Raw genomic sequence first — 12,875 nt, 5'->3', positions numbered from 1 at the left:
AGCGGCCATGTTTTCTACATTTCCCAGGTTGGTTCTGAGTACGGCGTTCTCTAGTGAAGTGGTTCCCATTGTAGTACGAACATTAAATATTATGATTTCTCTGATATTGATTATGCAGTGTCTATCTGTCTTCAATATAGAGCATCAAGGACAAATATGTTATGACGTATTCTTAAATGGTCTTCATATGCTTCAATGACAAACTTATCTCGAGCCATTTTCTTCTTAGCAATATGTAGAAGGAAATATTCTCTCACTTTCCTCTTAAAATCGTTCATCAACCTTTCCTATTCCATGTTCTTGCATTATGTTCTGCAAGCAATGAAACGTCCACTACAGGCGGATTATGCTAAGAAAAAACAAATAAAAAATTTACATTGTATTTACAAGACCCAAGGGTCCAATGAACCGTGCAAAAGGCGAGCAGGTTGTATGTTACCCCCTGAGCACGGGGCCGCGTGTTCGGCGTCCGAATGAGTGCCACATGGCACTCATTCAGCTGTTTTGGTGTGTACGAAGGAATATTGCGGATCCCAAGATCTTCCTCCGTACATAAACAGCCGAATGAGTGCCACGTGACACTCATTCGGACCCGCGAACACGCGGCCCCGTGTTCGAGGGGGAACATACACCACCCTCTCCTGCAAAAGGGTATGGGTGAAACTCTAAGTTTGCCTTTCCAAAATGGGGGAGATCATTGAATCCTTTTAGTGCTACACCTAATAGACCTTATCCTGTTTTTGAATTTACAGTGCATGCTGGAATTGATTTTGCATGTGACAACTTCACCACTTGTTTTAACAACTTTGAATTCTATGGGTGCATGTGTACTCCATGGCAGGCAAGAGATACCTAGGGTTTTTAAACCAATGAGCTCGTGAACATGTTATCTAAAAAAAACATTTATTTTGACCTCCCAATTCATTCAAAATGCAGAAAACAAGAACAATTTTTTTAGTTTGACATTGATTTCCGCTCATAGATACGGGAAACCTTTGATTTTCTTCATAGATAAGAAAAAACTACGAAAGACATTCCAATATATATATATATATATATATATATATATATATATATATATATATATATATATATATATATATATATATATATATATCTTGGTAGTTGCTATCGTTTGCCTAGTTCTAGCTTTAGATGTTGTAAGAGCAAACACAAAAACCATGACTCAGTAAAAGCTTGAGTTGCAAGTTGACAAAGTTTTTGAAACATTGGATACAAAGGGTAGGGCTGGGAAACAAGCTGAGCAGCTCGTCGCCATAAACTCATTTGGGTTTGGTTCATGATGTAGCTGGTGAGCCGCAATCATGAGCAGCTCATTAACAAAAATGAGTCGAGCACGAACCATCTCGATTCATCTAGTGGTTCCCGCTCGTTCGGATCATGTTGCTTAATCTTTTATAAATTATTTATGATGTCTTAATACATATAATTATATTTATTATTGAAAATATCATTAAGACTGTTACAAAATCTATTAAAAATAGCAAAACACTGTATATCTGTTATGCTATTTTTAAAAGACCCGCCAACCCGTTTACCCGACCCGACCCGTTTATTAAACGGGTTAACCGTTTCGGGTCGGGTTACCCGTTTAATAAATGGGTCGGGTTCGTGTTGAAGTATGCTGACCCGCCGACACGACCCGATTGCCACTCCTGCATCCAAGCATACAAGGTGTTGTCTCGATTCAAAATTGCTATTTTTTGAAACATTTCCCATGAGAAAAGGTAGTTTTGGTAAAAAAAAACTTATCAGAAACCTAAATTTTTGTGCCAAAACCTTCCCACAACCTTCCCAAATGTAGCCTCATCAATTTATCAAAACCAATTTTGTTAAGAATCTGATCAGCTCATGCTCAACATGAGCTTTTTGCTCATGCCAACATCGTGGCCGTCTGTTTGCGTTTTGGATGAATGCCACGTAGAATATAACTGTTCTGTTGACTTTTTGACATTTCAAAATACAAAATAGGCTGGCCACGATGTTGGCATGAGCAAAAAAAGCTCATCTTCAGCATGATCTGATCTGCTTCCATTTTCTTAGCACCTAAGCTAACCTATTGACCAATAGAAGCACAACACCTCATTTCTCTGGCTAATCAGATCTATGGAGCTGCATGGTAATTGGATCTGAATCTTTTGACTTAGAAACCCCTAAATCTATACTTTAACCTTGCTGAAGCCAGAACCCAACCTAGATATGGATCCCTATCTCCCCAACCTAGAGTTGGTGCCTAGCTGAGGTTCTGCATCTATCATCACGTTCACCGTTGTTGTCGTAGAAATAACTACCTAAGTTTAAAATGAGATTTGAATTATCGAAATTTTTTTCATTTATTTTTCTATTTATTTTAAAAAAGAGTAGATTTTTTCTATCGGTTTAAATACTTATCTTTTTCTAGACTTTTTTTAAGTTTTGGTGGTGTCTCTACACCATCAAGCTCATTTTTTTTTTTATAGAATCGCATTCTCAATAAGTAGGGATGTAAACGGTTTGGATTGACGTTTAATCCAGCCAAATGTTGTTCTTTGGGATTCAGATTCAGAATCAAGTTCGGACGATGAAGTGATCACACCAAATTTACTTTTTTTTTTACATGTAATCAAATTTGGATATTCATCAAAATCCAATATTTGTCAAATTTGGATATTCATCAAAATCGAATATTTGTCAAATTTGGTAGAAAAAAAAGAATAAAACCATATCTGCTTCCGATTATAATGAGATATGATTTGGACATATCAAATTTGAGTAAATGGAATCAGATTTGGTTTGGTATCGAGTAACATCCGATCCATTGACATTCCTATCAATTAAGGCTTGACCCTGCCTGACCCATTTGGCAATTGAGTTTAAAGAGCTCCACCGCACCTGCCTCGAACCCAGCCCGAAGCATTTTATTAGTTTTAATAGTATTTCAATAAAAACGTATTTTTAACTATCAAAAGATAATTTTTATTGATTTATACAGACAAAAAAAACTGTCCTTGAATCTTATTTTTGCAGAAAATTTTAAACTTGGGAATCGAACTTGCCTCACGTGTCCTCGTACCTCATGTCTTTGTGATATAAGTGTCCATTGGTTGCCCCAAGGAGGGTTGTCCTACTGAGGTGGGGCCTGGGCAGTTAGCCAGCGTGACCAGAGGTCTTATTGTTCGGTTTCTTGGGGTTATAAATTAAAAAAAAAAAGTGTTCGATTTGGACTGGTGCGGCGTCAAGCGAAGGGCGATCAAAGACAGCAAAGGGCGATCAAAGACGGCGGGGTACAAATCTGTACGCCAGAAACCCTGGATCCATCCAATCAGAAAATGCCAAGTGGAAGGCTCTGCAAAAGGGCGAACGTGTTAATGCCCGGCCGTTCGGTATTCACCAAATTTGGGATTCCTTGGGCCCCGGGTTGACCGTTGACTTTGGCTGACGTGGATACCCTTCTGCTCCCCAGGAAGTTAAAAACGGAAACGGGGCTAACTCAAAACCCTCGCTTTTTTAAGACAATTACGAAACTAACCCACACTTAGCGGTATGTTAACGCAAAATAACACCAACGCTTTTTAGTTGGTAGAAAACAAGTGAGGACGTTAAATAAGTGAATATAAGTTTCCGTGGTTTTGCAGCTTCATTTCTTTCTTGAAAAACCTACGTAACAGCCATTGATGATATTTCACAAAGATTATAATCTTATCATGATATTAATAGAAGCCAATATAATCCCCACAAAATGAGATAATATAAAAAGATCACTTGTTTTGAAATGTCATGTTGGTACAACTTTTTTACTATTTTATTTTGATCATTTCTTTACAGTGTTATATGTTTGTAATATTTTTAATTTTTCATATAATTTTGTGTCCTCAATTGCACCAAATAATAACTATATATATATTGTGAGATTTTCTTGGGTGACACTTTTCAGTAAAGAGAGATTTGTTATATTGTTTGGAGATCATGCCTTTGTTTAGGACATAATTTGGAACATAAAACGATATTAACTTTGTTATTTAATTTGAAATTAACGCCAACGTGCAATTTTTTGAATTCACGATGGTTGTTTCGGAATCTCGAGTGGTATAAAAGGTCTCCTGCTGCCGTAAAATTGTAAATTCCTCTGTTCTTATTTCCCCTCTTCGCTTTCACCAAGATATATATATATAGAAAGAGAGAGAGAGAGCTGAAAGAAGATCAACAAAATGTTGAACCCATGAACCGAACACAGAAAAAACAAAACTAAAATATAGAAAAAACAAAACTAAAGAAAAGACAACAAAGCCTATTCAACCAGGATCCGCAGGATTAGAAGAAACCATAGCTGAGTGAACGTCGTTCAGATGAGAGGAGAGGTCTCTAAGATGCATACGTAATATTGCATATACATCAACCAGGATTTTATGAACAAGATAATTAAAGATGATTGGAATTTGACGGAAAGTAACATCACTGCGTGCCATCCAAACAAACCACCAAGTAGTAAGCCATCATATCTTTCAGATTAGTCTCCATCGCTTGCCTTCTTTTGACAAACCAAAATAAATGAAAAGTAGTTTCTTCGGCAGAAAGCCCAACTTCTTTAAATAACTGTGAGTCTGAACCCTATCAAAGAGAAAGATGACTGTATTGTAACAGTTACACTGGCTGTGGTGGTGACGGTGATCAGCATGAACGCTAATACTTTCTCTCCCTTCCTATTCTTCTCCCTTTCTCTGTAGCTTCTCGTTCACGCTATCGCTATGGAATACGAAAGGATAGAAAAAATCGAGGTACGAATCTCTCTCTCTCTCTTGTTGAACTCTTTCGTGATCTCGTCTCGCCTCGATCCCCTCGAGATTTGGATCGTTTGCTTGCTTTTCACCGCTCGAGCTCTTGATCCGTCCAAATCTCGTCTCTGTGACTTCCGGCGCCTCACTGCTAATGGCGGTGAATCGACACCTCGTGCCTTGTTTTAGTGGACTCTTCCTAGCACCTCTGGTCGCCCGCGGAGATGGAGATAGGAAATGCGGTCCGGCGGTCAAAGGTGGAGAACCTGGTTTTATGTTTGTTTTCTGGAGGAATTGGGCTTCGATCTGTGATTATAGGGCTCGTGTTTGGTTGTATTGCTGAGAGATGCGCGTTCCGATCTGTTCTTGTGGTGGAAGATCGAAGATGAACCGTTCCTGAGCTAAAAAGTGGGAATTCGCTGGCATTTTTCTTGAAAAATTATTCTACTGCTTGTTTTTCGCAGTAGGAGCCGATTGACATTTTCATCATTATCGACAGTAGTAGTAGTAGCAGCGGCAGCGGCAGCAGGCAGCAGGCAGCAGCAGCAGCAGTGGTAGTGGTAGTGGTATACTTGCTTCATTTGATTTTTTTTTTTTTTTGAAAAAATAGGTCTGTCAAAAATATTAGAGGTTTTCTATTGAGAAGTTCGAGTTCCAAAGGAAAGATTATTTGAAAAAGTTGTGTTAAAATTTGTTGCTCTCATGAGCGTTTGATTTAGTTTTCTTTTCTTTTCCAGTTTTCATTGCAAATCCTAGATCCAACGCACGGGGAGCCTAATTCATAGTTTTCACTTTCAATGTGTCAAATTCTAGAATTCCTTGTGAATTAAATTATTAATTTCCTAGTAAATTGTTGCTTGCTTCTGAGTCAAAAAGGAAAAGGTAAAAAACAGAAAAAGAAAGATTGCGCAGTCAGTGACTGAAGAAGATGGAAATATGTGCCTATGTTATTTTTGGTTTTCTTTTTACGTTAATGACTACCATGATACTCTCTTGCTGTTTTGATTCAAATTAATGTTGTATCATCTTTTGGTTGTTCTAGGGTTTTTCTTGTTTTGAAATTCCACGTTTTTTTGGCTTGTGCGAAAAATATGGAATTCTGTTTACATATGCTGTTTTTTTAAATGCCATATTACTCAGGATCAGCTCTCGCTTTATTCATTTTGTATTTGTTGGTATCATCATTCCTTGCATGTTCAAGACTTGTTTAAGTGAGAACTGTATCGACGTGTTTTATTATCCTCCACATAAATTGAATTTCATGTTTAATATTTTTGTTTTGAAACCTTGTCAGGGAAGTCTCTCTCCTAGCAAACTGAGGCTTAAACTCTTGCGTGTTCAGAAAAAGAGAAAAGAAGAGGAAGAAGTTGAAACTGTGTGTTCATCATTCACTAATGAGAAAAGCGAGTTAGATGTCCAAGGTGGTTGTTTTTGTTTGCATAGGCAAGAAACTGCTGCAACTTTTAGACACTTGGTTTCTGTTGATTGATTCACTTTTCTTCTTTTCTTTTTTCTTTTTTCTTTTTTCTTTTTTCTTTTTTCTTTTTTCTTTTTCATTTTCTTCCAATGTATAGAGATGAACCTTGGTATTATAAGCCATTCCCTGTATTAAATTACTGCAGTTATTCCCTTTTTAGAGCTTCCAATTAGTTTTTTTTTTTTTTTTGCAGACTGATATTATATATTCTGAAAACCTTGAAGAATTCCTCCAAAATAAATTCTTTGCTTTAGTAGGGAATGCCCTTGTGTTTCATTGCACAAGGATCATCTAGCTCAAACCATAAGTAAGGACCATTTAGATAAAATGTTAACTTGTTGAAAGTTTTGGCTTTTTAATTATTCATGATCAAGAGTGAGAGCTGAATCATACTTCCTTACAAGGTCTCAATTTGGTCAAGTGGGGGAAAGGAATGTAATTGCTCATAAACTTGATTGATTTACTTAATTTGTTGAACATTAGGCTTACTTCATTTGTTGAATAAACAGTGGCTAGCAGTTCTTCAAATTGCAAGGACTTAGGTGTTGTACATCCTGAAACCTCCACTTTAACACCAGATGAAGTAATATGTCCTGATTCAAATCTTATGGTTCATAGTCCTTCTCCTTCAAAGGATCAAGACAATGCTAGAATTTTGAAAGGTTTAAATCAAAATAGATCTCAGGAAGATGGTTATGCTGATCATAATAGTGGGCATGAAAATGGCAGTGTGTCAAGTTTCGATTTTCAGAGATCCGGTCAACATAGACATGTCTTAGCGCCGTTTTCCAAGCCTGCGCCCTCTAAGTGGGATGATGCAGGGAAGTGGATCCCAACTGCTTCAACTGGTGACAGTCACGTCAGGAATAAACCTAAAACAGGAAATGTTCACGCACTGGGTGCCCAAGCATTGGTGACAAAAAAATCAGGATTTCCTCATGGAAGTCACCAATTGAGCATTGCAAATGGCCCTTTGACAAAGGTTGTTACAGAAGTTGCCGAGCGAAGAGCTTATGCAGCGGAGGAGGTGGATACCAAACGGATTGATCCCAGTCAATCCAAGAGGGAAACTACCATTCATAAATTCCCTTTTACTCCAGCTGTATCCTATACCCTGCAAAAATCAGGAAGTTGGGGAATTGAGCCTTATCCATCTGCAGATGAGTTTGGAGATTCATACGCCAAGCCTTCAGTCCTTGCTGAGGTTCCTGTTTCAGATTCATCATGTAAGCATGTACTTCATTTGCAATGTGTTAGATCATTACATTTTGACCAGCATATTATGATGGTGCTGGATATATATATATATATATATATATATATATATATATATATATATATCTTGCTATATTTTCTGTATATTTTTTTTGAAGCATCCAAGACATTTTTCTTTTCTTCTTTTTTTTTCATAAAAAACACTGAGCAACTGTTTTGGGTTCTGTAGTAAATCTTAGCAGACACTATTCATCTGTTTCTGTTCATAGTTCTACAACTTTCATTCCACCACCATCAACAGTAAGGTCTGTGTCCATGAGAGATATGGGCACCGAAACGACTCCTATTGCTAGTCAAGAACCTTCAAGGACTGGAACTCCTGTCAGAGTTACGACGCCAATAAGAAGCCCTGTTTCATCTCGGCCTTCAACTCCTGGACGTGTTGAACCTGCATCTTCTGCCACAAATCCAGCTAGCAGCATTTTAGATCATCAAGTGGAATTTCCAAACAATGAACCGTCTGAGAAAGAATTGCAAATGAAAACTAGGAGAGAAATTGCAGCTCTTGGTGCACAACTTGGGAAGGTCAACATTGCTGCCTGGGCTACCAAGGAAGAGGAGGAGAAATATGCATCTACATCCCTTAAGACTGATGTTGAGCAGACCCTCAAAAATGTTATTGAGACCCGTGCTGCAGCTTGGGAAGAAGCAGAAAAAGCTAAATTTATGGCCAGGTTATTTTCACTAAACCTTTTTGCATTGAAGTTTTCTTGGGATTGTCCTATTACCTTTGTATGCATAAATTAATCGTTACTTCGTTAGATAGTTACATGTATGCTGCTCAAATTTATAATACAAATATTATAGTCCTTAAGTTTGATAAATTGATGTTCCATCAGCTTGATTAAAGAATCGTTCACTTGGAGCCCAAGATGCTTGGAGCACTCTTGAACATAGTGAAGTGTACTTCACAGCATGGAATCTGAATGGCATGAAACTTGAAATTCATTGTGATTTGAATTTGTTAAAATATAAATTATTGCACATCGATTCAAATTGTCTAATGTCACTTATGTAAACTACAACTTCAGGTGTATGTATCCTCAATGTAAATTATCAGTATATTTCATGTGCACATATGCACGTTTGCACGCATGCACACACAGATGTATACACACAGAGCATAGGAAAGATGGTACAATCAAACTTTGTTTCAGTATTGCTTTCTTAAATAACAGGAAGAAATAAGGCGAATTATATTTTTTGAATCTAGCTTTCTCATGGCTCGCCTTGTTTACTTTTAGAGTCTATGGAAACATTGAAAGTAAAGAAGACTGTATCAGCAAGAACTGGACAGTTTTCCATGAAAGGAATGATTACTGAAGCTTAAATTTAAAAAGTCCAATTCTGCTCAGCTAATTCATTTTGGTCTCAGCTATGAAACAAATTGAACCACTGTTTTAACTCTGTTCAGGAAATTAGCTTGACTTATCTGCACTGTGATCTTTTGGCAATTCCTTGAGGGTTGCTCAATCTTGTCTGTGATGAATATTTTTACAAAAGACGAACACAAGCTGTATTGTTTAGAGAGTGTTTCTTGAACATCTTATTGAATGAGAATGTCCTTGACACAATTCCAGGTATAAACGTGAAGAGATCAAGATACATGCATGGGAAAACCATCAAAAAGCAAAGGTAGAGGCAGAAATGAAAAGAACAGAGGTATTTGATCTAGCCCTTTTGTCTAGAGTAAATCTTCCAATTTTAACATGATTTCTTTCTGGAATTTTTTAGGTGCTTCAAAAATCAATGGTACATAATCCACCAGAATTTTATGATTGAAAAATCATGTTTTTATGTCTAAACAACTCGATCCAATGTGTTTCCTAATAAATATACACGTTCAAGACATATGTTGATCGGATTGATCAGCCAAAGCTCACAACCATCACTTTCTGCTAGAGAGTGCAGTGTGTGTACACACACACACACACATCTATTTTCTGTTCTTTTTAGCACCACATCTTCGGGCCATATACAAAAACTCTGAATATCAATTGATCTGTTTCAATTTGTGGCATGTTTCCTGGAAGTCTACAAGGAGTACATGAAACTTCCACACAAACCTTATTTGAAAGTCTACAATTCTATAATGAGTTAGAGCTGCTCAATAGGTATCTGATGAACTGTTATGGAGCCATTTTCCTCAAGTATAACCTGTATTTCATACAACATCCATGCTTGTGTTTAATGCAGTTGTGGCCATTTTTGCAATGGACCCAAAATGAAGGAATATCTGCCTTGCTTCTGCCCTCTTTTGGTTCTTCCAAAATTTCCACTTAGAGCACTTCCTGTTGGTGGAAAAAGCCAAAATTAAGGGCCCAGGCCATGGTGTGCTGTGGGCCAGGCTGCCCGGCCCACTGCCCACCTCTCTCTCTCTCTCTCTCTCTCTCTCTCTCTCTCTCTCTCTCTCTCTCTCTATATATATATATATATATATATATATATATATATATATATATATATATATCACACACACACTTGTTCCCATTGTCGTAAACTTCACAATAAGCATGTCGACATCTCCTGTCTCTGTCTATGCAGCATCAATCATAGATCTCATCAATGATTGGAGAGGCAGGGGCAAATTCTTCGATAGTAATGTGGTATATTACTGGATTCTGTGTATCATGGGTGGAACTTCAATGATTGGAGAGGCAGGGTTCAAATTCTTCGATAGCCATATGGAGAGGCAGAAGTTTCTTAGTGGAACTTCAAGGGTGTGTTTGGATAAAAATTAAATTGGTGATAAAAGGAATTTTCAATAGTGAGGGTTTCTAGAAATCTAGATCATCTTAAATGTCTGGCACTATGTGCCCTGCAGTTCTCAAGAAATCAAATTACTACCTTGATGGGCGGTAACTCTAAATGCCATTGAGAAGCCTAAATCTATTCAGCTTTTGTGAACTCAATGGAACTCTAGCACCATTCTACACCTTTTTATGCTTCACCGAAAAAACTGAAATGTGCGCCCTTGTGAATTCTCGCTACACACCTTCCCGAGTATAAGTCCCACAATAGTGATGATGTATTGACAACTTCAGGAGTATCGGTGCCATAGTGCATGAAGTTCCACTAAGAAACTTCTCAAGCTGAGTCTTTGTGGCTGAATCGTTGATGGACTATAAGCTTATAGAACCGATGTAGGTAGTTGAACCTGCTAGGGATATACTAGTTATGAGTTTCTTTTCTGGGTGAGTCAACCAAGTTTCTTGGAATTATAGTTGTAATCCCGGAATGAAGTAGCGAAAGTGAAACTAGTGTATAGAAAGCAGCATCTTCTAACCTCAAACTTTAATCAGGACCCAGGAATATCTGCATAATCAGTGGATAGCCAGATGATAAATTATCTCTGTTGACTCTCCTCAAAAAAGGAGCCTCACTATGACCTCAGAGAAGGATGAAAGCAAAGATTTTTGGAAGATCATTTCTAACACGTGCAAACTCAGCAGGAATGCTGCAGGGAACTGAAGGACTCTTCTATGCTGCATTGAATGATGGGCACCAGTTGTGATCCTGTTTGATACGCCCATTGGTAGTTTGACTCAAACCAAATATATCAGCATATTCATTTTTATTGTTGGCCAGTAGTTTTACTTGGAGCCTGCTGTTTGATTTGGTGGTTGGTCTGGTTACAAAAGTGATTCTTATTAGTGGACATTAAATGTGAACTGCTATAGGTTAATTTACTTGAGAGGACTCTGGAGATGCAACCTCCATTTTAAAGTTTGGATGAATTTGCAAAACTTTTGCAGTAGGGAGTTTACAAAATGTATGTACTGTGAATTTTTCTAGGAGCAACAGATTCAGTGGCTAACATTGTACGAAATATTTATATGTTGCATATGACAACCTTTATAAGAGGCATTTAATAAGATTTATGTTGCTTTTTCTGTCTGATGCTCCAATACATATGTAAGTGCTGCTGCAGTTAGTGTTGCATCTTGGAGTTTCTTGGAAATCCTAATATATTCTGTGATATTCGACACTGCTGTTTGAAGATTATTTCAATTCCAAAAAAGTCTGGGACTCGCTTCTCATGTTGCACCACATTGTAATATGATACAATATGAATTAATAATCCATGTAATTCCAAATAACATCCCAGCAGATATGTGACTGATGCCATATTTCTATCTTATGGTAACTGACATACAATGAGTTGGCCCCAAGAGGGTTGGTGCAGTTGGCAGGGCCTTGGCCACTAGACGGGTGGTCAAGGTTCCATTCTCATGGGTGTTGCCGAAGCATGGCCACCCCCTTGGGGTGAGGGGCACGCTCCGGTTTTACACTGCCGGAGAAGTCACCCTAGGCTAGCAAGGTTGACCAGCACAGCTAGGTCTCTTACTCCGGGGGTGTTTTTCTCCGGTTCTCATTAAAAAAAAACTGACATACAATGAGTTGTTGTTGTGGAAAATTAATTTGGAAAGTTTGTATATGGATGCTGTTGGTGATCTCTCTACTTTTCTGCTAATTCTAAACCTGGTCTCTGGTTATCTATTTTTACAGGTTGAAATTGAAAGGATGAGGGGGCGTGCTCATGAGAAGCTAATGAACAAGCAGGCTGCAGCAAGGCACAAGGCCGAAGAAAGGCGTGCAGCAGCAGAGGCCAAAAGAAACCAGCAAGCTGCAAAGACAGCCCAGCAAGCCGAGTACATCCAGAGGACCGGTCGGATCCCGACCTCTTTTTCCTGCTGTGGCTGGTGCTGTTGAGGCTCAATCATGTCTCTTGTAACTGCAAATGCACTAAATGCAATTTTAGTGCATTTGGAAAGGCATCTTCCTGCTTAATTTTTTTTGTTTTCATGGATCACTGGTTGCTTCTTCATCTCCTTGTCTTTTTTTTTTAATGGGTAAGCCAGGGTGTCTCAGGCCCCGTAGCAGGAATTAAATCACTTGGGAAAATTATACGTCATGAGCCAGTGGAAACCAGTCTGGAGGGTTTTCTTTCCAGGATTCAGCAGGTGCTATGACAGCCAATTTTGCTAGTTGCCTGACTACATACAAGGTTGCAAAGTTTAAGAGCATAGCAAATGCAAATCTACTGAAATCGATTGATGGACTCCACAGTAAGACGATTGACTATTCTTGACTGGCTTATGCCTTACAAATAGTTGCTAATCAGCCTCACTAAATCATGTCTGAATGACTCGAGCATAACAAACTGATGAGTGTTAAAATTCCTGCAGAATAGATGGCCAGCAATCCCATTCCCAATTAGCCCCACTTTTAGGGCCTGTTTGCTCCATAGACATGAAAGGGAAGGCTCTTTCATGGGAATGGTCACGTGTTTCTAAGGACTGTCAGTCAGCTTTCTCATGAAACTCCTTTCATGTGGGGGAAGCGTAAAG

General features: G+C 38.3%; 1 protein-coding gene across 1 annotated transcript; it reads left to right on the top strand.

Moving 5' to 3' along the window:
- The first annotated feature begins 4,996 nt into the window (after positions 1-4,996).
- Positions 4,997-12,278, top strand: LOC149818137 (uncharacterized). The gene is made up of 7 exons (XM_089986157.1): positions 4,997-5,143; positions 5,240-5,338; positions 6,067-6,193; positions 6,759-7,475; positions 7,694-8,198; positions 9,105-9,213; positions 12,034-12,278. The coding sequence occupies exons 1-7, from the start codon at positions 4,997-4,999 to the stop codon at positions 12,235-12,237; spliced, it is 1,908 nt and encodes a 635-aa protein (XP_089842283.1). The 3' UTR covers positions 12,238-12,278.
- Positions 12,279-12,875: the final 597 nt, after the last annotated feature.

The sequence above is a fragment of the Nuphar pumila genome, chromosome 13 (assembly GCF_984573655.1).
Source record: "Nuphar pumila chromosome 13, dmNupPumi1.hap1.1, whole genome shotgun sequence".
NCBI lineage: Eukaryota > Viridiplantae > Streptophyta > Magnoliopsida > Nymphaeales > Nymphaeaceae > Nuphar > Nuphar pumila.
Note: the sequence above shows the minus strand (reverse complement) of the source record. Positions and strands in the feature narration are given on the sequence as shown.

What these genes read in the sequence shown, in the direction of transcription:
- LOC149818137 (XM_089986157.1), top strand. Translation starts at nt 4,997, where the DNA reads ATGGAGATAGGAAATGCGGTCCGGCGGTCAAAGGTGGAGAACCTGGTT. An exon ending in AAGCGAGTTAGATGTCCAAG is followed by an intron (nt 6,194 to 6,758) that starts GTGGTTGTTTTT and finishes TTGAATAAACAG; the next exon opens with TGGCTAGCAGTTCTTCAAAT. An exon ending in TCCTGTTTCAGATTCATCAT is followed by an intron (nt 7,476 to 7,693) that starts GTAAGCATGTAC and finishes TGGGTTCTGTAG; the next exon opens with TAAATCTTAGCAGACACTAT.